Genomic DNA, 26,915 nt, shown 5'->3' on the forward strand with positions numbered 1-26,915 from the left:
ACCACATAGGTCCCCTGCAGCATTGTTCTCCACTACACAAAATTCAGCACACACACACACACACATCTTCTAATCATTTTTCATTCCTTCTATCCATTTTTCTCTAATTGAATGGCTCGACTCACCTGGGCTGTCTCTCTCTCTCTCTCTCTCTCTCTCTCTGATTTAATGCTTGCCCTCATTGATTCACTGTCTCAGTGTGTCTATAAATCTGACCTCAGAAAGTGTGGAGTCAGTAAAATTGTATGTGTGTATAGGGAGAGAGATCCTTCTCTATAGGCACAGGGCTTTGACGTGCCCTTGCTGACTTCCCTTACGCCTCAGAAGTGTGCACCACCCAGGGACGGAGTGTATAGCAGGGCAGGAACGTCAGAGACACGAAATGTTTGGTGGACATGTAAACCTGACCATTTTTTGTGAAGGAAGATGTAGACCTACTGTGGAAATGCACTTTCTTATTTGTACAATTGAGTGCAAAAGTTTTTACACCCCATAGTTTCTCTGTGAAAAAATATACCTCTATTTTATAATGTTACTAAAAATAGTATCCCTATTAAAGAAAGTTAAACTTACAATGTGAGTGACTGTTCAAAACATGGCAAAGGCAATGTTTTTTTGTGACTCATATATTACTAGATATTAGCTTACTATATATTTGTTAGAAATTATACAGTGCTCTTGAATTCTTGACTCTGATTGGTCAGACAGTGTTCTCTATAACAGCGGCTCTGACAAAGGTTATTAATAATAATAATAAAATGTGTGTAATTGTTGATATGGTGAGGCTTTCTGTAAGGAGATTTTATTTTGCATTTAGGGAAGGAGTCTCCCATGTCAATGCTTTGTAACAGTCAGAGGTAAAGCTGTTACCTGAAGTTTTCCTCCACAGGACAGTCTTCAGAATAGACAGGTTCATGCTGTGCGGTTTCTTGGTGACATGATAACTTGCATTTCTGTCATATTAACTTCAATAGAGAGAAAAAAAAGAGAGGCTGATGAGAGAATGTAAGCGAATACTTGTTTGAGGACATTTCCCAAAAAAATTGTAATGCAAATGACTGTGGTATAAGAAGAATAAAACACTTCAGCATGTGCTGAAAATAATGACATCTGGTCACATGACACCACTCTGTCACAGAGTCCTCCAAAGTGTTTTACTTCTTGCTTATTGAATTGTAGAGATCCAAGCCTACTTTCAAGACGTTACAGATACAATGTCTTCCAGGGGAGCTTTTGTTCCTGAAGTTGACTTGATCCCTCTGGACTCTAAACTTCATTGTAACTGATAGGATAGTTGATGGACAAGTGGACAAGGGTGCATGAAAAATCTAGCCAATGATTAACTACAAGAAAACTCAAACACACACCGAAATCACATTAGTCTCTGATAAGTCACATACGTTTAGTAGTGAGCGGTCATGTAATATCAGTGTACATAACCCTGGCCCAATGTACTAATCCTAACCCCACTTGGTTGATAATTGTTGGTTGAAGTTAAAGTTGTACCCCTGACCCAAAAACAGCAGGAACTAGGCTTCATGGGAATTGGGAATTTGGGAAAATTGGGTGATTTTTCCTGTGGAAACTGTTCTGGTGGCTCAGTGACATAAATACAGTCAATACATAATATATAGTATAGTATACTGTATAGTGTAAGAATATGTTTTGTAAGATCCAATGTAGTAGGTAACATCCTAATGCTGATTTCACACAAATATTTTGGCTTTCCTCAGAAAACCCATTGATACGTGAAGCTACTTCGTTGTAGGCATTTTGGGAAAAAATATATATCGGGAGTAGGATTCTTGTTTATTCTCCAGCCAGTTATATTCGTTTAGTCCTAATTTTGTGCAGTGTATAAAAATAAATGTTCAGAACGCTGGCCTGGAGGGTGCTCTGTAACTACTGCAGTGCTGTTTGGGAAGATTGATCTGAAAATAAAATAAATGCCTGCTTCTTTTATCAGTCACATTTGGAAATTTTGAAAATTCAAAATGGACTCATATACAGTAAGTCAGGTCAAGAACTTAAACAGGTCAAGGACGTAAATACTTCTTCACACCTCCCTTTGCTCGACAAGACAACAATGACGAGCTAACGTTAGCTATTCATTACATTCGCACAGGACTAAATATTTTGTCACTAAATGTGCATAAATTCGGTTACACTTTAATGTAACACTTATTTTCTCACAAGGGATTAATAAAAGGTTATCTTTTATCTGTGGTTCTCGTGTAGCAGACACAATTCCATTCTTGTCCAGGCTATTAGTTTTTTATTCACGGTTTCCTAGAAACCGTACGGTTTTGTAGAACGGTTTTTACATGTCAGATTAGCAGGAAGCAGGAAGTCACAGGTATGTGGAAACACGGATGAAACCGAGTAAAATACAAACATGTCGATTGTTTGGCATTAAACATGTCCTGAGAAAATAAAAACACTTAAATTGTGATGCGAGGACAGAAATTTAATTCTAGCCGAATCTTTACCAATGACTTGCTGAGTTTTTGTTTAAGGCTCAAAAATCATGTACTCATTTATTTCCTTTAGTCTGTATTAATGCACTTACTAGCTAATTACCTCACAATACGTTTTTAACATTATGTTAGCGACCACTTTTTAGCTTAGTCACTTAGGTTTTCGGCAACCAAAACATGGGACTGCCATTATCACTGGTTGTCCTTAATTAATTTGCTTTTATCTCCACTTCTTACCACTTCTCTTTTTATCCTCTTCTCATTTCCTCTTCCTGTTCTGACTTCCTAAAAGTACATCCTCTTCATTTCCACAATGCACATTTATTAAGACAAATTTGTGCAAAGTCATGGACATGCTAACAAGATGAGGCAGTTTTGGTGAAGTTTCCTGTCATTTTAGTGCAAATTTTGTTGAAATGTTTTGACATTTCCCTGGATTTTTACATGATCGTCCTTTACGAGCATTCGCAATATTTTTCCGATCCTGTTTCTGCCATTTTGGTGTGTGTATCTTTACAGACTTTGGTTACTTGCACCATTCAGGTCATGGAAGTTGGGTGGAAAGGGTTTATAGGTAATGTAGTGTGAATGTGCTGAACAGGTGCTCATGGCTAATGAGCTCCAGGCTGATTTACAGTCAGGGAGGTGAGCGGAGACGACAGGAGAGCAGACGAGTGTGTCATGTAAACAACTTTACAATGTTAATGGGTAATTAAGCAGCGATATTAGCCTAATGGCCACCGACTGTGGCAGATTATCATCACTCTCTCTCTCTCACACAAACACACAAACACACACACACACATGTACGTACATGTGTGTATGTGGCTTACTCTCCTTCTGAGGACCTTCAGCTGACAGGATTATTGCTGTAGCTAATTAATACAGTGCCTGCACCTAACTCTAACCTCAGTAAATTAATAGACATCTTTTGGCTTTTTTTTTTTTTTTAATAATATAAGCTGCAGTTTTTCTCATGGGGACCAGCCACATGTCCCCACAAGGTCAAAACTGTCTGATATTCCTACATTCTGGAAACATTTGGTACGCACCAAGATATAACCCCCCCATACACACACACACACACACACACACACACACACCGCCCGTTATTGTGCTTCTGGTTTTGCATGTGTTTTTGTCTGCAGGCGTCTGTGTTGTGTCTCGATTCTGCATGCACCAAAACATTCTCCTCTAATCTGCCTTTTCTTTTCCCTCATTTTTTTTTCTCTCTGATCCTTTTATTAAATTATATTGAAAATGTATTTTTTTTTTTTTTATTTTACCTCGTTTCCTTCTTTCCTCTTCTCCTTCCTTTTTTTTGCCTTTTCTTCTCGCATCTTTCTCTAATCTCTCATGGTCTCCTCTTCCCTTCCTTCTCCTCTTTTTATCCTCTTCTTCCTTCACCAAAACTTGCTCCTCTTCTCTCTTTCCATTATTTACCTAATTTTCCTGTTTTCCCTTCTTTCTCCACTACATCTTCCTGTCCTGTGCTCCTCTTCCTCTCATTTTTCTCTGCATGTCCTCCCCTCTATTATGCTTTCCTCTTCCTTTTTCTTTCCTTTTTTCTTCCTTCCTCCTCCACTGTATCTTCCTGTCCAATGCTCTTCTTTCTCTTTTTCGTCCCCTCATTTTCTGCAGATTTTTCCGCTTTCCTCTTCCTTTTAATTTCCTCTTTACTTTCTTCATTCTCCACTACGTCTTCCAGTCCTGTGTTCTTTTTTCTCTTTTCATCCCCTCATTTTCCTTTCCATGCCTTCACATCTTTTCTGCTTTCCTCTTTCTTCACCTCTATGACTTCCTGTCATGTCCTCTTCTTCCTCATTCTCTCCTTTCCTCATCTTCTCCTTTTACACCTTTTGCTGTTTTGGCTCATCTTCCTTTCCTTGTCTCCTTTTCCCTCTCTGTCCTTCATCTCTGTCTTTACTTTATCTTCTTTTCTCCTCTCCTTTTTCATTAATATCATTTATTTCCCTTAATTCATCCCTTCTTTTTTGTACCCCTATTGTCATTCTCTTCTCCATTTTATCTCCTTCTATTCTTTCTTTTCCTCTAATTTGTTAGATATGCAAATCTCTCTCTATCTCTCTCTTTCTTTCTCTCTCTCTCTCTCCTTTATGTAGTTCAGTATATTGTACTCTGTTCATTACAGTGTGTTGCAGTGGAAAGAAATGCTGCAATTATTTATTTTTATACAGAACATTATTACATAATTTATGTAGCAGTGACAAATGTTTGTGTTTTTAGTGTCTGCGGTTTTGGTTCGAGGCTCGCTGTCCTTTTTCATTTCTGCAGACGAGTGAAATAAACGACTGAAGAGGGTAAACGATTACAGATGATGATTGATGAGATGATGCAGGTGAACTCGCTTAAATAAACGGAAGTCAGGGATTGATTAGCAGGCCTGCCTGATTGAAGTCCACTCACACACACACACACTATACACCCAAACAAAGAAAAATTGCTCAACCTAAGCCACTGCTGTTCTCTTGTCATTCTCCATTTCCTCTTTCTTGTTTCCTTCATCTCAAATTTCACTCCTTTCTTTCTCATTCTCTCTCCAATACTCCCCTCTTTTCCTCTCCATTAATCTTCCTCTCAATTTCCTCCCCCTCATCTAATCTCCCTCTGTTCTTCCTCATTCCTATTTCATTCATTTCCTCTCCTGTTTGATTCTTCCCCCTTTTCCTCTTCCTCTCTTTTCTTGGTTCTTTCTTTCTTTCTTTCTCACCTCCCATGCTTCCTTCTCCTCTCTTCCTCATCTCCCATGCTTCCTTCTCCTCTCTTCCTCTTTATGCTTTTCTCATTTCCTATATTTTTGCCTTCCTCCTATTACCATTCTCTTCCCCATTTCCTTCTTTCATTCATACACAAATTCCTCTCTCTTTCTGTCATTCCTTTGCTCATCTCTTTTCTTATTTTTTTCCTCTTTGCCCCTCTTCATTATTTTCCTTACCCCTTCTTTCATTCACCTCTTCTTCACTTCATCACCCCCCCCCACTTTTTCCTCTTTATTCTCCTTCCTTCCATGTTTCTCTTCTTTTTTCTATCTCATTTACTTCTATTTCACCCTTCCCTTCTTTTCCTCATTCTCTCCGTCTCTTTTTTCTGCTTCCTTCTCAGTTCTTTTCTCTCCTTCCTTTTCCTCTCCACTTCACCTGATTGTCCACACTTGTGCGGACTCTTCATAGCTGCTATAACATAAGAGATAAACTTATTTCACAGTTGTTCCACAATATTAAATGTAATTATAAATGGATTAAAAACAATATGACATCATTTTTTTTATTAATAAATAGTTGTATTCTTTGGATGCGCTGTTATAGGAAATGTTGCAGTGGTAGCAATTACACCACCCTGTCTTGGATTATTTTCCTATAACAACACACCCCCAAGTGTTTTATTCCTTACCTAAATGGTAAGAATTTGAGATATCAGGATTCTACTTGTGTAACTTACATTCTCATACAATCTTACCTTTTACAGAACCTTATCATAGACGAGCAGTTTATAGAACCCGTGGTCTCATTATGCCGTTTACGTAAAATTAAGTCCATGCACTTTCTCTCTTCTCCCCTCTCCTATCCTGGCTCTAATTAGATTCTTCACCTACATATGGCACATGTAACGTAATGCATCTCAATAGGATCTTTACTGAGCAATGCAGTGTGTGTGTGTGTGTGTGTGTGTGTTCTGCTCATCAAATAGCCGACGTGTGTAGCCGTGTAATGAGAGTGTGTCCCTGTGGAAGTGCAGTAATGGAACGTAAACAGATAGAGATGAGTTCTCAGCTTACACACACACGTGCGCACACACAATCTCTCTTTCAGATTACAGTCTCTCTCACACACAAGCTTGCACAAACACAAATTTCTGAAACAAGAACTCAAGCTTCTTCACAGTCCAGAGTCACGTAAATCTCATACACACACTAGACTATTGACTCTAAATTTGTCTGTACAATTAAGAAGAGACATGGTGGGTAATAGAGTCATAAAAAGAGCTGGAGGCTGGAGCGATAAAGCCAAGGTCTTCACACTTACACACACACACAGTGTAATAATAGCATCTGCTGCATCTTGTGTTTCTCTTCCCTCTATCTACCAGGACTGAAGTTCCCAGCATGCATTGCTCTAGGGTAGGTGCTACTGCAGTGTGTGTCAGTCATCCTGCGCACACACACACACACACACACACACACACACACTTTGTACTGTTAACAAGATGGATGTTTCTTGTTCCCGCTGTGTATTTAGGTTAGATTTCCACTCCACTGTATGAGGCAACTCTAACTCTATCTCCCTCCGGATATCCCATAATTCAGTGCATGCTTTGAAGTCTATTGAATTTGTAGTGTGTAATTTGGCTGTGTGTTTCCTCTTCATTACTGTGTGTGACTTTTGTTTTGAAGAAACTTTACACTTGCCAATCTAAAATATTTCTGGCTATGATGTAACAATGGTTATTATAGTAGCTGACCAATCAGCAGCTTTGCTTAAGCTCACACTTGTTGAGAGGTAGACACTCCATTATTGTATTATTTATTTCTCCTTATGCTACAGCACTGTTGTATTCTCAAATCTGTTTAACATTTATGGAAGGAGTCTCGAGTTTCAGCACTTTGTAACAGTATGTTTTCCAACACAGGAAAGTCATTAAAATGGAGGGCTTTGCGGTTTCTCAATTACATGACAAGCTGTAGGTTTTTTTTTTAATCTTAGAGAGAAAAAAGAGAGGCTGGTGAGGGAATGACTGTTTATAGCTGCTATATCGTAAGTGATAACAGGACATTCCACAACATAAAATATAATAAACAGAAGTGAAAAAATTGGTAATTATTGGCAAAATGCTATGGTATAAGATTTTGACTAACATTACTATTATGTTTTCTCTTATTTCCTTACTTAAATTTTAAATATATTTTCTCCTTTTTGGTAAATTTCTGGAAGTCTCAGAGTGGCACTTACACCTAGATTTCTTCAGTACTCAACAGCCTTTCCCATCACAAGTGCTTCACTACACGCTCGCTCCATACATATTTTATATTACTGTATAAATAATTTATCGTTTATTTTGTTATTCGTGTTTGAAGGTCTATTCATTGGGAAATTTGGCTCCATCCTGCTTACATTTAATGTGCCACCATCTTCACAGAGTATGTACAGGGTATTCAGTATCCTGCCATCAAAACTTACTAGTAGTCTGGCTAATCTTGGTAATGTCAGGGTCAAGAAGAGCAAAGGTACAGTAGTACCACCATGTAAGTGTCATGTTTGAGTATGTATTAAACCCAAAATTACCACAAACCAACATAGGAAAACCATGCTATTAGGATGAATTAACAACATAACTCTAGATACCATGAAGTAGTGAATCATTGTGTAAACTAGAGGAATGCATCAGGACTGGGATCCTGCAGGGCACAACAAAAAACTGTGGGAGGTCAAACCTTCTCTGGGAATAGGTGGGATTGGTCAAAATAACAAAATATCGAAAATTGGTCAACACTTCAGCAGGAGAGAGCAGGATTGGTCAAACTTTCAGGGGGGAGAGTGCAGGATTGGTCAAACTTTCAGCAGGAGAGTGCAGGATTGGTCAAACTTTCAGCAGGAGAGTGCAGGATTGGTCAAACTTTCAGCAGGAGAGTGCAGGCTTGGTTGAACCTTCTATGGGAGAAGGTGAGATTTGTCAAAATTACAGTGGGATAGGGGAATCATCAAACCTTTTGTGGCAGAGGGCAGGACCAGTCAAACTTTCTGCAGGAGAGGGCAGGACTGGACAGGACAGACTTTCTGCAGGAGAGGGCAGGACTGGACAAACTTTCTGCAGGAGAAGGCAGGACTGGACTGGACAGACTTTCTGCAGGAGAGGGCAGGACTGGACTGGACAGACTTTCTGCAGGAGAGGGCAGGACTCTGCAGGGGAGTTCAGGCTTGGGTTACACTTTCTGCAGGGGTGGGCAGGACTGGACTAACCTTTTATGGGAGAGGGTGAAATTGGTTTTCTGTGGGAGAGGGCAGGCTTGGACGGGCCTCGTGCAGGAGAAGGCAGGATTGGTGAAAACTTCTGAAGTAGGGAGGGGGAATAAACAAACGTTCTGTGGGAACAGGCAGGATTGATCAACCTTTCTGCAGGAGAGGGCAGGATTGGTCAAACCTGTTGTATAGGGAGGAATGATCAAACATTACATGGGGAAAGGTTGGACTGATCAACCTTTCTGCAGGAGAGGGCAGGATTGGTCAGACCTTCTGTGAGAGGGAGGTGAATGGTCAAACTTTCTACAGAAACAGATTCTACACACAGGATATGTGTAAACTTTAGGGATATTTTTAAAAGATTTCTGACATTTCAGTGACGAGTGCTACACTACTTATTCTGCATCCTTCCTTCCTTCCTTCCTTCCATCTTACATTCCATTTTACCATCTTACCTTCTTACCTTCTGCAACTTCACACATGAAATTATGTATCTCATCCACTCTGTCCCACAATTTATGTCTCATTAGTATTTTTTTTTTTATTATGGCAAACATTAAAATGCACAGAATCTGTTCTAACAAGACTCGTCTACCAGAATTTGGTATAAAGCTTCAGAGAGGAGTTAAGAGCACTGTTGGTGGATGTGGATGCTGTATTTGGAGCACAGAGAGAAAATAAACTAGAAAAGATAGTGAGGTAGTGGTAGTGGTGTGTGTACTCCCCGAGTGCACTTTGTATCCTCATCTCACATCTGTGTTTGTGGATATTTTTAGAGCGGATAGCTTTGATGCGCAAGATTTGAATGTTGTTTTGACGATTTTTTTTTTCCCTTTAAACATCAAAGTGAGAAACCAAATAAATTAAATGTTTATATGAAGTTTCACTATGGATATACAAATGATTCATGAATACATCGAGCTGTTTAGTTTCTGTGCAATAAGGCAACGTGAATATATTCTCTTCGTTAACGACAACCAGCCCTTTTCTTTCTTGCATTGTGCTTATATAACGCTGCTATGAGACGTCAGAGGAGTTGGACTGATCTGAATGTTTTAGCATCTCTTTGTCTGCCATTTTTTAGGGATTTTGCATACGTGGCTCGGGATAAAAACACACATGTGCTGAAATGTCATGCGTTCCAGTGTGATAGTCCTGCAGAAGCCATCGCTGCCAGCCTGAACCAGATCTGCTCCAGGGTGAGACACTCTGTGTTCTGACAAAACCAGATAAGCATCCTGTGGTGGGGGATTGTGAATTATGGCCTTGACGTGATTCTAAAATGTATTTTTGGTCAGATTTAAAAAGGTACGACTTGTAATTTTTAAAGCATTTATTTTATTTCTAGTTGCTCGGCCCATTGTAATTAAACTGCTAAGCATCATCACAAAATACCTTGTATTATAGCAAACTTCCCCAGTTTGTGAGCTTGTTTTGTTGTCACGGTTTCAGATCTCCTTTAATAAAGGAGTACGTTTATATTAATGCACTCATTTCAACGTGTTATCGTTTCTATAGTAACAGCTTCCACAGGAATTTGTACGGCAGTATGGTTAGTTTTTTGTAAGAAGAGGTTTATTTAGCATTTATGGAAGGAGTCTCCAGTGTCAGCGCTTTGTAAGAGTTAGAGGTACAGCTGTAAATGTTATGTTTATAGCTGTTATAAATGTATACACTGCAGTGATGTAATAAATTTACATTAAAAGGCCACCTGGTGTAAGTCAAGTGTGTACTTGTGTGTAGTGTTTTTATTAGGAGTAATCTGAGACTTGTACACTGTATTCCTCCAGATTATGGCGGAGAAGAAGAACGGTAAAACGGCAAGCGGCTCGTCCCTGTCCAGCACTGACGTCCCACTACAAGGTAACGACACAGCATGAGCTGAGATTTACTGAACAGTGAAGGGTGTACTTTTAAAAGTGTGCAGTTGTGGAGGAAATTAGCTAACCGCTAAACACAAGCAGCTAAAAACTACTCACAAACTTTACTCTAAAGCTCTCCTGCTCTCCTCTCTTTTCAACCCTCTCTTTTTTTCTTTTTTTATACTTAAATTTTTCTTTAGATTTTGTTCTTTTTAACCCATCCATACTTTCCTTTCTTCATTTTGTTCTTTTACTCCTTTGTTCAGATTGTTCATTTTTTCTTTCTTAGTTTTGTTCTTTTCACCTCAGTCTTGTTTGTGTCTTTTGTTTATTCCTCCTCGCTGCATTTTCCTTTGTTCTTTTTTTTCTTTTTCATGTTTTTATTTCTTTACTGTCTTTCTGCCTGTCGTTCCTCCTTTCACTGTTCCTTTTTCATTTTGTTCTTTCTTTCTTTTACTTATTGTTCTTTTTAACCACCTTCTGTCTTTCCTTCTCTTCCTTCTTTCAGCGTGTTTTTCTTCCTTGCATTTTGTTTGTAAGTTTTGTTTTGATCTTTATTACCTGCATCATTCATTAATTTTTTTGTTTTTCTTTTTCTTTCAAAACACATGAGTGTTTGAGTATTGTAGTCCTCAGCAGCCATGTTTGTAGTCCACGCTGGGACATGTAGTTAGATGCCGATTCCAGCGATGACATGACATTGTTTATTCCTTTTCTTTTATGCATTTTTCTTTCTTACATTTTCCTGTTTATTGCTTTGTTCTTTCTTTAACCTGTTTCTTTCTGGTTTTCATCCTTAATTTTGTTCATTCTTTCTTCCTATTTTTTTTCTTCAGTCTTTTTAAAAATATTTTTGTTCTTCTGTCCAGTTTCTCATTTTCATTTTCTTTGTTTTGTCTTTCTTTCAGTAAACAGTACTCTCTGTAGCTCTGTAATGTTCTCAGCCTCAGCTGTGTGTTTTCTCTCAGTAGACTTTCCCACACCAAAGACTGAACTACAGCAGAGCTTCCATGTTCTCTACCTGGGAATGACCTCTGTGTCTCGTCCCATAGGTAACACACACACACACACACACACACACACACACACACAAAACACAAAGATGTACTTGCACAAACATAGTTTACAGTCTCCAGTGTCTCTCTCTCTCTCTCTCTCTCAGGGATGGACATTATAAATGGAGCGATTGACAGTCTGCTGTCGTCCACGGGGAAGGATGACTGGACTGCAGTGCTGCTGAATGTGGAAGATGCGACAGTCAGCGTTATCAAAGAGAAGGTCAATTTCTTCATCCACACACATTATCCTAGTGTGTGTGTGTGTTTAGGAGGGGGATGTGGGAGTGCTGAAATAATGTCTGTTGCATTTCTTCTTTTTCACGGGCCTTAGCCATGAGAGTGAGAAATAACAAAAAGGCAAGAAAGGGACAGAAAAGGTAAAGATGAAACGAACTCAGTAACTCACTCCAGTGTGTGTATGTGTATATGTGTGTGCAGGAGGAGGAGGAGGAAGTGCTGGTGGAGTGCCGCGTGCGTTTCCTGTCGTTTATGGGTGTCGGCCGTGATGTGCACACATTCGCCTTCATCATGGACACGGGCAACCAGCACTTCCAGTGTCACGTGTTCTGGTGTGAGCCCAACGCAGGGAGTGTGTCCGAAGCTGTGCAGTCTGCCTGTGTGGTAAGCCTCACACCCACCGACACACACACACACACACACATTTCTGTATGACATCATTTCAGGCATTTATATTGTGCTATACTGCGACACTGATATGGCGTTCCGGCCATCACACACACACTTGCATACATTTTAATCAGAAGGCAATTCTAGCATGTTTGGGAATCATTTGTGTGCACAAGATAAAGCCTGTCTCATTTTGGCTGAATTTGATGATTAAATGATTGTAAGCTAGCTATGTGTTCAGCAGCATTTAAATAGCTGTAGCTTCTTTGGGATATACGTGTAATAGTTTATAATAAAATTTCAGGTGTGTAGGGTGCTAATACTTATGACACACACCCTGAACATGATGTCTGCTAAGCTGGAGCTACGAGACCAACCTCCTATTCTGAATCTCTCTCTCTCAATCCTTTCTTTCTGTTTCCTCCTTTCTCTCTCTTTTCCAGCTACGCTATCAGAAATGCCTGGTCTCACACTCTTCCTCTCAGAAGTCCTCCACCTGTTCCTCTCCATCTTCTTCAGACTCCATGACTCGCCGTGTAACTACCAGCGTGAAGCGCAGCGTCCAGTCCATCATAGACACTCTGAAAAAGAAGCCCACCCCTGAGCTGCCCCACCAATGACGGTGCAGCTTGGCTACGATCACCGGCAGGACATGTACATAAAAACAATGAACTCTGTACGGCCAAGGAGAAACAAATGATCAAAAACCAGGAAGTGGAAAGGAAGAGAAGACCTTATGGGTGAAACTTCACCTGTAGCTCTTTGAACTTTGACCGTCACTAGGCGCTCTCCCTGAAGCATGCCTTGGACAAAAAACACACAATTACACTCATTTTTAAGCCAACAGACACACAACTACAATGTGTTTGAGCTGTGTATTACTCTGTTACCATCATGCTGATGTCAGTGAAGACTCATTTTCATGTCTGATGTCATAATCATGTTAAACTTTACACCATTGTGGTGCACCATTACACCATTTCGGCTGTTCTGAACGTTAGTGTGTTAATGCGAGCCTCGGTACAAAATGATGCTGTAATTTACACCCAATAGGTTGAAAAATACTTAAACGTAATGTGGTTGCGTGGGGGGAAATGGTGAGTCCACCAGGGTCAGTTAGAGAACTGCTTGCTCATGATTAATGTATCCTATTTTTGGGGCAGTATGTCGCTCCATGGTGTCAGACCCACTCTTCAACAACCCCCTAAAATTCTCCTTTGAGAAAAAAACTATATGTTCCATTAATGTAGCACATGATTTTCTTTATTTTTATTTATGAGATCTGTCTCAAACTGCACTTCTTTCAGAGCCCCCTACTGGCAAAGTCTAGTGTAGTGTTTGTCCCGTTTGTGTTGCTTTAGTTCAGAATTGTTTGGTACAGTCCTGATCTGATTTGGTGTGTGTCTGAATTACAGTAATTACAAGATGACAACTTGACAAATGGACACACTGATAGCAAGAAAATAGCTAAATGATGTGTTATAAGATAGTAAGCTACATTCTTCACCTGCACTACACTATTGGTGATATGGTTTATAAACTGGAGATCACAGATGTATAGAGTTACACATTGAGTTAAATCCTTTGACCAACATGTGAATGATAAGTCAGTCAGAAACTCGGAATTTCTAAAATTCCGACATTACCATGCTATTAATTCTTCTACCAGAACATCCTTTCCAATAAGTCCTCATGTAGCGTCTCTATTGGATTTTCAATATGACGTTAGTGTAAAAGTAACATACCTTTCTATAAACTTGTGTGTAACTACTACTGTACACCTAACAACTAAGCTAAGCAACAATGGGCAACTAAGCTAATGTAAAAATGATAAATATTACTGTGTAACCTTTTGTTTAAGGTTTGTTTCATATGGGCGTGTAGCGACTTGTGGGTGTGGCATGTCCAGCTGTTTTTAAATTATGATAAGAAATGTCAAAAATACTATATACAGCCTACTGCATACTTCATTCACTGTTATTTTTCTTTAAAATGTGTTTTAATATTATAATAAAACCCAAGACAAGATGAAACTGCAGTTACCATTTCTCCATTTCGGCACCACTGTTGAATGAGAACTATAAGCAGTTAAGAACTGAAGTTCGGATTGGTCTGAAGATGTTACCAGCGCTAATTATTTACTGTGTCGCAACCAACGTGCATAAAATGGAAAGATTTTCTAACCAAAACTCCCTGCAACCAAGGCTCAGTGTGGCAAGCGTATGCAGGCAATGAACGTTTGACTCTCACTTTGTTGATATGAATGAAAAAGAAACGCGTCTTACAGTCTGGAAAATATAGGAAGCAAAGTGTAACTCACCCGTGTCCCTCACTCACCATATTAATGTCCATAACGTCCCTGTGCTAATAAAGGCATTTCAAAAACATGCAGCTGTGTTAAAGGTTTAATTCTGCTTTTAGCAAAATGATATACAGGTTTTAGTCTAGAGAATAAAACAGGTATTAATAATTATTATACAATCATTTAGTCATCGAGCCGAAACACATGAAGAAACAAAGGCAATACTTTTGGCACTATTACATGGCTTTATATATTATATATTTGTGTGTGGGTGTGTGTGTCAGAGCCATGGGCGCATGCTGCGCCCGAATCGTGTGTGTGTCAGTGGGGTAGGGCGTGACCAGATCCTCCAGTTCTGGTACAACAGAGGGGTTTTGATCTTAACTGGAGCAGATGGTGGACACAGCGATGGGAACTGAGGAGGAGGAAATGAAATCAACACAGGACGCAGGACTTCCTGTCTGCCTCTGGGTGGGGCAGGGGGTGGAGTTACAGGACCAGCAGCTCGGCGGCCACTGGTTCGATTCAGGGTCCTATAGGATGGTGCAGGGCCCTCTGTTAGGGAGGTGACGGTGAGTCCATTGATGGATGAAGCAGAGCCTGTGCTGAATAAGGTGGGGTCTGTGGTGGAGAAGGTGTGGGCAGTGTTGGAAGGAGTAGAGGAAGCTGGGCCTGTAATAATTGAGGTTGGGCTTGTATAAGATAAGGTGAGGCCTGTTGAGGAGGAGGAGGTGAGTCCTGTGATGGAGGCATGGCTTGGATTGGAGAAGGTGGAGGTTGCGTTGGAGGAGGTGGGCTTGGATGGGTGCTGATGAGTTGGTTTGGATTTTCCTGAGACTGCAGATGGACAAAAGAGCATTAGGAATAAAGACAGAGCTAAGGATGTAAGAGAGAGAGAGAGATTCTGTTTAAAATGAACCATCAAACTAGCTTGTTGTAATTAAATTGAAAATCTACCACTTTACATCATAAAAACATACACTATACCCTACGGCTAAAGGTTCACCTGATGATCACACCCATATGTGGTTCTTCCCTAAACTGTTGCCACAAAGTTAGAAACACAATTGTATAGAATGTCTTTGTATGCTGTAGTGTTACAATTTCCCTTCACTGGAACTAAGAGGCCCAGACCTGTTCCAGCATGACAATGCCCCTGTGCACAAAGCGAGCTCCATGAAGACATGGTGCGTGAAGGTTGGACTGGAAAACCTCGAGTGACCTGCACAGAGCCCTGACCTCAACCCCACTGAACACCTTTGGGATGAACTGGAACACTGACTGCACCCCAGGCCTCACTAATGCTCTTGTGGCTGAATGATCACAAATCCCCACAGCCACGCTCCAAAATCTAGTGGAAAGCCTTCCCAGAAGAGTGGAGCTTATTATAACAGCAAAGGGGGAATAAATCTGGAATGGCCTATTCAACAAGCACATATGGGTGTGATGGTCAAGTGTCCACATACTTTTGGCCATATAGTGTATATGATTTGTCCACATGACTGAACACGTATCAGTAGAGGTCTAATGCTATAAAAAAAATACAAAGTTTGTAGGACAGTGGCGTAAGGTGAGATGCAGAAGCCATTCATTTTTATTTGGAGCTGGTGAGCAACAAGAAGTCAAGTGACCACTGGCAACACAAATTGGGGGAGGAGAGCAACACACAAAACTTTGTGCAGTTGAGACACAGTGAGACAAAGCGTGAAGTTGCAGAGAGGCAAAACCACAGGAACTGCTCCATCATAAGGCTTAGCCTGAGTGTGTGTTAGAGTGTGTTACCCCAAGACGAGTGTGTGCCGTTTGTTCTCTCCTGTGCCGCTGTTGAGGCTGAGCTATTCGCTTTCACCTCACGGTTCAGGAACTCAGCCACCTGCGACTGGCTGCTAACAGAGACGTGGGGTCGCCGGCGAGATTGATAAGCAGGTCCTTTGCGTGTCTGTCGGCCACGCCCCTCTTTCTTGATCGGCTGAGTCGGCTGGATCCCGTCCAGCAAGCCGCTAGCGGTGGCACGAGCTATGACTTCCTGTGGAGTCTCAGTCACTTCTGGCTCAGACTGTAGAGGGGATGAAGAGGTTAACTAGGTGTGTAGTAAACTGCACATTAAGCATGAGGCTAATTCACACATCTTAAATCAACACCGAAGTTGATTCTTTTCCTATAACAGCACAATCTGAAGTGTTTTATCCCACTTACACCACAGCAATTTTCCAGCAATACGTCATGCTCTTTAAAAGTTTATGGTTACGTTAAATATGCTGGAACGTCTGCGAAACACTGGAGACTCCTTCCATAAATGTTAAAGAAACGTCTCCTTACAGAAAGCTTCACCAAATAACCAGATTTTAAAAATGTGTTTATTATTGAGCATGTGGAGTGTTACTATAGAAACAACAACAACGTATTGGAAGGAGTGCATTAACCTGTGATTTGAATTACAGCCGGAATTACGATCATAGCTGCTGTTCTAGAAGATTCTGACCAATCAGATTTGAGTTTTAAACTTTGCTTAAAATTTGTGTCTGTAGTGTAGCAGAAATCTCATTCTGTGCATCGACCATTTTGCAAGAATGCTAACTGTGGTGGCTCTGTCCCTGACGTAATGGTGAAGGCTGTGACCCTCAAGTGCAAAAGTCTCCAGCGTTCCACACTTCATTTCTCGGTGGCTTTAGCACATCAGGTAGTTTATAGTCTCCCTGTATGAACACACTGCTCACACTGATAGTACACAAGGCACATCATTTAAGATGCTAATTAGAACTGTCTAATCTTTGCATGAATCCTGCTGTGTGTATGTGTATGTGTGTGTGTGTGTACCCTGCTGGAACACCTGCTGTCTCAGCAGAAATCTACCCACTCAGTGTGAATAATTCAATCATTCTTAGAGAGTGTGTCCACATGTCTGTGTGTGTGTGTTGGGGTCATGATGTCTTGCCATGCTGATGCTAACACAGAAAGACAAGGGAGCGATGAAATATTTAATATATCCTCCCTTATGTCCTCCCTCTCGCTCTCTCGTTTATTACCTTTTTTGCTTTCCTTCTCTCTCCATAAAGTCACAAAACCAGTCAGTTATTTATGTTTGTAAAACATGGCCAAAACACAAGGTCACAAACAACCACCAACACCTACACACACAAATCTGACTGCCAAAAATAAAACTTGTGAATTCGAGCTTTCAGGATGGAAAGGCTAATACGAAACACTCGCTGTTCAAGTGGTTAAAGTCATGGAAACTCGGTTGCTAGGCAACTGACAAATATAGAGAATGTGCAAGATAGTTAATGACTAAGATGGAGCTGTGATTTAGCTAGCTAGCATATAGCCATCAAGTCTTGGATTTAAGACAGTGTAAAAGGTGTAATGCCAGTGGAAACAAGACAAAAACATCAGAAATATTAACATTTTATTCAGATGTGTTGGTAAATCACTAAAAAAAATGACATCGGTACAACTGAAATAACACTGCTCCTACACTTAGCATCAAATGCTAACCAAATCTATTGGGTTTTACCATACAGAGAAACAAACCTTGTAAAAGAGCTATCAAAACCTCAAACAAATACAGTTTGTATGGAATCTTCTCATTAACACAGTGAATCGACTTGATTTAAATACAGCTCGAATTCAGAAGTTTTATTTTTGGCAGTGAGCACAGAGCTCTTTCTGATTCTGAATTTTTTTCTCATATTATTATTATTCTTTGTAATTGTTATTATATGTCTTGCTATCTTACTGGTATGTGTGTTCTGGAAGCTTCATACCAAGTCAAATTCCTTGTGTGTGAACACTGGATACTAAAACTGCTGAAGGATTCTGATTACAGAGAATCTCAAAACCCTTTGTGTTGTCCAAGCACACGTTCTGAAAACTTTACCCAATGAACTGAATTCTACACAAATGTTTACAGGTTGGCACCTATACAATCCTCACAGTGCTAGTCAATGTCATTCATCGGTCTGGGAATGTGCTAAAAAGCACATTGCAATTGGCATTTTCTCAACCAGATCTCTATATCTTATAAAACAGCTAGCTAGGTGTTAGCTACAAGCTCCACAAAGCTCCATAACACATCCCCACCCACAAAAAAAATGCTATAGTGTAAAAAAATTTACTAGTTATCTAAATAAATAAAATAAATCTGTGTCCAACAAAATTTTCTGTTGTAAAATATGTTCATTCAACACAATAGCTACACCAGCACAGCTGTTAGCTACAAGCTATTACTGTATTGATGAAGCTCCCAAACATATCTTGCTACAAAAAAATGCTATTAAATCAAAGATTTTTCTAGCACAAGTTTTAGCTAACTCTTGTTTGAGGTTACATCATGACAACCCTGTCCATTTAACAAAGCTATTATCAGCTAACTTGCTAACCATAATTTCTCAAAAATTAGCTACATCCAATGTAACAAAGTGCCTGAAAATGTACATAAGCAGGCAGTGCCCTGTTTCTTCGCTAAAACTTCAAAAACAAAGGAAAAGCCAAAAAATATGGAACGACTTTAATAACGTTTTCTACATCCAACAAAACTTTGATATAATTATTGGTGCAAATTAACATCAACTCAGAAGTTTTTAATCGTTTGAAGGAGGTGGACGAATTTTCTTTTAATATTGGGAGAGAAGAAAAACAAACACAATGTGTATGTAAACATCTCGGTTTTGGAAAGTGTGTTGTTTTTTTGCTGATTTACCGTCCGTGGATTAACTGTTCAAGGAAACAACGACGTAGCGGAAAAAATGAGAAGACATTTAAGTGACTGGGTGATTATAATGATGTGTCTCCTTTTGTCAGGAGATATTCATCAATGTCCTAGGCCTGTTTCGAGGGATCTTGGTTTTATTTCGGGCGATTCTGATATGAGACCCCGAGTTTCGACTGTAGAGCAATGTCGGCATTCGGAAATTGCCGTGGAATGGAGTTCTATAGTGGAACGATGGAGAGATTTGCTTCCTTGTTTTGAAACAAGATAATTGTAATTCGAATGGAGAATGGTGTGGTGGATATGTTTTCTACATCTGAGGAAGGTGGCAGGACTTCGAGGACACAGAGGCCCAGAGCCGGGTCTGTTGAGGAAGACGCGCAGTTTTCACGGGATCAAACGACTTCGGAGATCAACGAAATGAGGGACATCAGTACTTTGAAGGGATTGCACATGGTTCATCTCAAATGTTAGGAGTCTGCTTCCAAAGATAAGTGAATTGCGGCATTTATGTCAGGAATCCAATGTGTCTCTGTTTGGTTGCAGTGAAACATGGTTGGATGACTCAATATTGGATGCAGAGATATATATAGCAAACTACTGTTTGTTAAGAAGCGACAGGAATCATAAAGGAGGAGGAGTATGTGCATATATTAGATCAGATGTCAGGTTTAAGGAGAGGAAAGACTTGGACAGTGCCGCTATTGAAGCTGTTTGGCTGGACATTTTTTTTTACCTAAGAGTAAACCGATTTTAGTGGGTATATGCTATCGCCCACCTGATCAGAATGACTTTTATGAGAGACTTGATGAGATTTTAAGTGTTTCTAATTTTAATATTGGTCAAGAGATAATAATTATTGGGGACTTAAATACGGATATGCAAAAACATGATACTTCAATTTATAAACATTTTAATTTATTTTGTGAATCATATGCGTTGAAACAGATTATTGTGGTCCCTACTAGAATTACGCCTAAAACTAAAACTGTCATTGACATTGTATTGGTATCTGATAATTCTAAGATTTGTAGAAGTGGTGTCTTGGATGCTGGTATTAGTGATCATTGTATAGTATATGTAATTAGGAAATCTAGGAGAGAGGCTATAAGGCAACATAATACAGTAAAATTGAGATCACTCAAAAAATACAGTCCACAAGTTTTTATAGAAGAACTTAGTTAGGTTGACTGGACTGAGGTGTTGCAATGTGATGTGGATATGGCCTGGGATAGGTTTAAGATTAATTTTTTTTTTTTTTTTTTTTTTTAGAAGTTTTGAGTAAGGTTGCACCTTATAAAGAAATAAGAATTAAGCAAAGGACTGAACCTTGGATGAAGGATAGTATTTTAAAGGTAATTAAGGAGCGTAATGATAGTTTTAAGGTTTTTAAAAGGGATAGAAATTATTATAATTGAGATATTTAAACGTAAAAGGAATGGAGGTAAGAGATATGGTAAAAGAGGCTAAAAAAACTTTTTTTAAGGATAATATTAGTGAAATGAAGAAGGATTCTCAAAAATTATGGAGAGTGTTAAATGACTTAGGGTATCAGGAAAAGACTAAGTTAAAATGTTCTAAAATTAGCCTTAATGTAGATGGAAGATTGATATCTGAGCAGATAAAAGGTAGCAAATCATTTTAATAGATTTTTTACTACGGTTGCAGAAAAATTGGTAAATGACCTTCCAGCACAAATTGGTATATTTAATGATAAATTAGTTAAGGAGTATTATGCTAAATGCGGTATTATGCCGGGAGATTTTTTGTTTACTGAAATAAAGGAGAGTAACGTTTTTAAGAAATTATTAAATCTTAAAAGTAGTAAAGCAACAGGGTTAGATAATATTCCATTGAAGTTTCTTAAGGATTCAGCCAACTTTATTACTCCAATGGTTACCCATATTATAAATCTTTCAATTTGTCAAGGTAAGGTTCCTGATGAGTTAAAACAAGCAAGAGTTATTCCCCTTTTTAAGAAAGGTAGTAGGTTTGAGTGTAATAATTATAGGCCGGTGTCAATTCTGAGTGCATTATCAAAAGTGATGGAAAAGATTATTTTTGAAGACTATCTTCTTAAACATAATATATTGTATGAGTTTCAATCTGGTTTTAGGAGGAAACACTCCACTGAGACAATTTTATACTTAACAGATTATGTAAGGAAAGAAATGGATAAAGGGAAGTTAAGTGGGATGGTATTGTTAGATCTGCAAAAAGCTTTTGATACAGTCAATCACAGTATTTTGCTTTTAAAAGTTAAAGCAATGGGTTTTAGTAATACGGCCTGTAAATGGATTAAGTCCTACCTTGAAAATAGGTGTCAAATAGTAGATTTAAATGGGGTGTTTTCGGATTGTTTGACTATTTCATGTGGGGTTCCGCAAGGGAGTGCATTAGGTCCTTTACTTTTTTTTATTATATATTAATGATTTAAAAATGGCCTGTTCAAATAAGCTTTTATTATATGCAGATGATGCAGATCTCGTGAGATAGATCTCGTCTCATGAGAGGAAGGGAAATATTGAAAATGAATTAAGTAGAGAGATTGAAGGGGTCTCCAAATGGTTTTGCCATAATAAACTGTCTTTACATTTGGGGAAAACTGAAGTTATATTATTCGGCTCGGCTGCTAAATTGAAAAAATGCTTTAGATTAGAGGTAAAGGTTGGAGATCAAATTATTACACCTAAACGAGAAGTAAAATATTTGGGTTGCGTTTTAGACAGTAATTTGACAGGAGAAAAGATGGCTGCTTTAGCTCATTCAAAAATTTGTAATCGAATAAAATTTTTAGCAAGACAGGCGGCTTTCTTAGATACTCAAACTTTAAAAATGTTGGCTGGTGCATTAGTGCAGTCACACTTTGATTACGCTGCAGCTTTTTGGTATAGCGGTATTTCAAAGAAATTAAAAAATAAATTGCAGACCGCTCAAAATAAGTTGTGTAGGGTTATTTTGAAAGTAAATCCACTGATGCATTTGCGAGATGAACATTATAGGAAAATTGGTTTTTTAAAAGTTGAAAAAAGGGTAATTTTTCTAAAACTGGTGATGGTGTTTAAGATAAAGAAAATGGTTCCAAAGTATCTGTTAGAATATTATGTATTTGTAAGAGAGGTTCACTGTCATTCTACAAGGGCGAGTAGTAATGATATATATCCTTGTAGATTTAAGAGTGAAATGGGAAAAAATTCTTTTTGTATACTAGCTCTGTTGCTTGGAATAAATTACCTGGGTGTATTTTTAGAAGGGAAGTGAAAAAATGGTTGTTTTTTAATTGATGTTTTGAAGTTGGTGTGGTGAGTTTCTGAACTTGAGATTGATTGCACTCCATTTATGATTTGTTCATCCATTTTTTAAATATCGAGGACCACAATGGAAATAAGCCGATGGCTTTTTTGTGTATTTTATCCTCGACAGTTTTGAAATGAGTATGAATTAGTCTTTTTGGACTTTTTTTGTATTATGTTTTAAATTTTGTCAAATAAAACAAACAAACAAAAAGTGCCCACATAGTTGTTAGCTATTATCAGGGAGATTGTAGCGGATGCAGCAGCAAGTGCAGATCTTTTAATTAAGTAAAATAAAGATGGGTAACAAAAAAGATTATAAGCAAGACTATGGTGCATACGCCACCATATGAACATGACAACAAAAGAAGCTTCACACTGCAACACAGGATCTTATATATTGGTGCTAATCAGGGTGAAACGAGACACAGGTGCAAGTGATAGAAAACATGTGACATGCTGGGGCTGATGGGAAGTGTAGTTCAGAGCCGCTTTGGTGCTACCATGACAGCTATTGTTATTGTTATTGTTATTGCCTTTGTGATGAAGCTCCCAAACATCCCTACCCACAAAAAAAATGTTATAAAGTAAAACATTTTACTAGTGCAAGCTTTAGCTAACTCTTGTTAACTCTTGCTGTAGTTACTTGAATGTAACAAAAAAAAAATTGTTACAAGTTAAAAAAAAAAATGTCCAAATTACGCTCAAATTTGCTCAAATTAAGTCATACAGTGGAAAATTCTAGAAGCTGACTGATTTTCTCTCCGTACTTTGGCGAATTAGACCCATCCTCCTCTCCATTTGTGTAGTAAAGTCCATTTTATTGGCCTCAGGTGCAGAGCGAGAGATGCACTATTAAGCTCTCTCACTGTATGCTACGGTTAACCGGGAACAGATTCTGGAGCGAGAAATAGCAGCCGGTAAAATTTCCAACTTGCGTCTAATTGCAATTTTATGAGCCATTTTTAAGTGCACCACAATAATCTTTATTGCTGTGCTTTACAGCAGGATGTGTTTGAGAATGTGAGATAAAGCACCCATTAAATTGCTTTGATTACATTTTCAGGTGCATCAGTGCGGAAATGAATGTGATTGATGTGCACAATATGATAGCGGAGCTCGCATTACACACATGAAAAACCATGAAACACATATAAGCGGAGAGTCTGAATGATGTACAGATGCAATATTTTAGCCACTGAAGTTTTAGCGTTTAATGTGTGGTGTGGTTGCTGCCTTTCAGTGATTCCTGAAAAGGGCTTTTAATGCGCCTTTTAGAAATCTGTCCCATTCTACAATGCTGAACATTTACATTTTGCTATTCTCCAGTGCTGATCTGTATAAAAATGCATTCTGCAACATTCCATTACATATTTCCCATTCTGCCATGCTAATGCATCAGAATTATTCATTTTGTTATGCTAATTTAACAAATCTTTCCAATTTGCCATGCTAATGCAACAAATTTTCACAATTTGCTATACTATTGCATCAGATTTTCCCAATTTGCCACGCTAAGTCAACAAATCTTCCCAATTTGCCATGCCAGTGCCTCAAATATTCCCCATTTATACATGCTAATATGACAAATTTTCACATTTTGACATACTAATGCATGCAATTTTCCCATTTTGCCATAATAATCCAAAGAATTCTGCAATTTTGCTATGCTAATGAATGAAATTATCCCATTTTGCCATGCTAATGAATTAATTTGTCCTATTTTGCTATGCTAGTTCATCAGAGTTTCCCATTTTGCCATGCTAATTCATCACATTTTCCTATTTTGCCATGCTAGTCCATTAATTATTCCCATTTGGTCATGTTAAACCAGCAAAATGTCCCTTTTCATCACATTCTCCGTCAAATTCATCACATGCTAATCAATCAAATTCTCTAATATTGCCATGCTAATGTATCAGATTTTAATGATGTTAATCCATCATTTTTTTTTCCATTGCCATAATAATGTATCCTATTTTTCCATGCTAATCCATCAAATTCGTCCATTTTGTTATGCTAGTCCAAAAGATTTTCCCATGGTGCCATGCTGATCCATTAAATTTCCCAATTGTGCCAATGTGAAACCTGCAACACATGAATTTTGGTGAATGGCAGCTCAGTAAATGTTATTCCATGCTAGTAAATTCACATTTGTGCACAAGCCTGAACTCTCTCAACCCTCTCAAGCTCTGTGCATGGACTGCATTCTGCCTCAGGTCTAGGTTGTTTTGGATAAAAGTGTCTGCTGATTGAATGTGATTGTATGTGTTCATAGCACTTCAGAAACATTTAATTTAGAAGAGGACCATTTTTCAACCTGCGGGAACCATCTGTGGAAACTTCAAATGTTCTCTGTGTGTGTGTGTGTGTGTGTGTCTTTTCTCCTAGACTGTGTTGCTCTCCATTTCTATTTATCCTTATTTCTCCCTCTCTAATCCTGTTTATCTTTCTCCTTTTCTTTCTCCTTTCTTTCTACCTATCTGTCTCTTTATTTCTCTGCTCCATTGTATTCATTTCTTTCTCTATCCAAGCCTTTTCTGAACCCCTTGAGTGCTAATCGCGTCGTTTGCCGTTTTATCTGAGACAATTTTAACAGTCTGGAGTTAAATCTCTCACAGGACTGATAAAAGATGAAATCAGTCTAGGTTTGTTGTTGGATCTCATTGCTTTTACGATTAAAACAAAACAAATTCTTAATGACTGTAATTTCCTGTGTTGGTTGTTGGACACTTTTCTTAATATTAGCTGTGTAACAAATAATTATAGTTATAATTTATATACATATACATGCTGTTATAGGAAAATAAACAAGAGGATGGTGTGATAAAGACCGACATGAAGTAATTGGCAACACTAAGAATTTTGTATTTATTAAACAACACTATGTTGTAGTATTTTTAATTTATAGTTACCTTCTATAGATATTAGAGATACCAACATTATAGTTAATATTACGAAACAATCGTTCCTCTTACTTATCATTTAAGCTATGAACAGTTTTCTCTCTTGAAATAAATAAGACAAATTAATTAGACAAATCTTTCCCAATGTTGACAAATTTAGTTACAGCTGTACCTCTGACTGTTACAAAGTGCTGAAAGGCTCCTTACAAAAATGCTAAATAAAAGCCTCCTTACAGGAAACATCACTTTTTAAATGACTCAAATTGATGTTGATTGTCTGCCATACTGTACAAGAGCAACGAGAATAAGCACATTAATATGAGCCTGTGATCTGAATTATAGCTGACGCTACTGTCAAAGCTGCTGTTATAGAAAATTAATCAACACCTTCTGAGCAAATAACCAGACCTCAAAGCCACACAAAAAAAGCTACATGTACCTTGGTTTTAAATTAAATCCTTAAATTTTAATTTAAGTAACCTGATTTTTTTTGTTTATAATTGCTAACCCCTTGTGCCTGACTTTAAACACAAATGACTTCTAAAGAAACTTTTGAAGTTAATAGCTAATAGTTAATTTATGTTAATGTCAATTATGTTAATTGCCTGGAATATATGACTGAGAACTGTGCTACTCAACCCCCATCTCCCTTGATCCCCATGATCAAGACTTTCAAGTATGTAAGTGCAGGAAAAAACACAATGCAGTGTGTGTGTGTGTGTGTGTGTGTAACAAACCTGGCGTGTGAGTACGGCTAAGAAGCAGCCGTTACTCTGATCAGAAGCTTCAAGCCTGAAAAAGTCAGCCTTCTTTTCTCCACTGCCATCTTCTTTATCATACCGCAGGAAAGATGGGTGGCTGAGCCTGACACACACACACACAAAATGAAGATTATACACCTAGGACCATATACAGACATACAGCAATAAACACACAAATATCTACACACAAAATACGGAAACTTAGAGAGACAAAATACCGTGATAATCACACACACACACACACACAGGAGAAATTTAGAAGGAATATACACAGATATACCGTGATAAATAAATAAATACACACACACAAAATATGCAAACTTAGAGGGACCAAATACAGTGATAAACACATACAGGAGAAATTTAGAAGGACCATATAAAGATATACAGCGATAAACACACACACACACAAAATACACAAACTTAGAGGGACCAAATATGGTGATAATCACATGCGCACACACACACACAAACACACACACACACATACAGGAGAAATTTAGAAGGACAATATACAGATATATATAGTGATAAGTGCGTGCAAACACACGCACACACACACACACACAGAGGAGAAATTTAGAAGGACCATACACAGATATATGCGATAAACACACACACAGGAGAAATTTTGAAGGACCATATACAGACATACAGCAATAAACACACACACAGACACAAACGCACACACACACACACATATAGGAGAAATTTAGAAGGACGATATACAGATATACAGTGATAAGCACCCACACACAGACACACACACACTTAGAGGGACCAAATACAGTAATAATCACACACACACACACACACACACACACAGGAGAAATTTAGAAGGACCATGTACAGATATACAGCGATAAATAAACACACACACACAAAGTACACAATCTTAGAGGGACCAAATACAGTAATAATCACACACACACACACACACACAAAC

The 26,915-nt window shown here is 38.5% G+C and overlaps 2 protein-coding genes across 6 annotated transcripts in view; one reads left to right on the plus strand and one right to left on the minus strand.

Annotated features, from left to right (window-relative positions):
- Nucleotides 1–14,386, plus strand: part of LOC113528291 (amyloid beta precursor protein binding family B member 2) — a 34,589-nt gene extending 20,203 nt beyond the window's left edge. For 2 of the 5 annotated variants that reach the window (XM_026916764.3, XM_026916768.3), the window contains 6 exons: nucleotides 9,537–9,651; nucleotides 10,243–10,315; nucleotides 11,283–11,366; nucleotides 11,477–11,592; nucleotides 11,811–11,993; nucleotides 12,443–14,386. In XM_026916764.3, coding sequence (XP_026772565.2) covers nucleotides 9,537–9,651; nucleotides 10,243–10,315; nucleotides 11,283–11,366; nucleotides 11,477–11,592; nucleotides 11,811–11,993; nucleotides 12,443–12,619 — 748 coding nt within the window. In that variant the 3' untranslated portion in view covers nucleotides 12,620–14,386. Of the gene's footprint in view, nucleotides 1–6,584; nucleotides 6,616–9,536; nucleotides 9,652–10,242; nucleotides 10,316–11,282; nucleotides 11,367–11,476; nucleotides 11,593–11,810; nucleotides 11,994–12,442 lie in introns of all 5 variants that reach the window. The other 3 variants (XM_034309853.2, XM_026916765.3, XM_026916767.3) reach the window with 3 other exon arrangements.
- A 4-nt stretch (nucleotides 14,387–14,390) lies between these two features.
- LOC113528290 (putative methyltransferase NSUN7) overlaps nucleotides 14,391–26,915 on the minus strand; it is a 54,597-nt gene continuing 42,072 nt past the window's right edge. Inside the window, exons 11-13 of the mRNA XM_026916763.3 lie at nucleotides 25,946–26,072; nucleotides 16,084–16,357; nucleotides 14,391–15,138 (exon numbers count right to left, since the gene is read on the minus strand). Coding sequence (XP_026772564.3) covers nucleotides 14,582–15,138; nucleotides 16,084–16,357; nucleotides 25,946–26,072 — 958 coding nt within the window. The 3' untranslated portion in view covers nucleotides 14,391–14,581. The remainder of the gene's footprint in view (nucleotides 15,139–16,083; nucleotides 16,358–25,945; nucleotides 26,073–26,915) is intronic.

This window comes from Pangasianodon hypophthalmus, chromosome 13 (assembly GCF_027358585.1).
Source record: "Pangasianodon hypophthalmus isolate fPanHyp1 chromosome 13, fPanHyp1.pri, whole genome shotgun sequence".
Classification (NCBI taxonomy): domain Eukaryota; kingdom Metazoa; phylum Chordata; class Actinopteri; order Siluriformes; family Pangasiidae; genus Pangasianodon; species Pangasianodon hypophthalmus.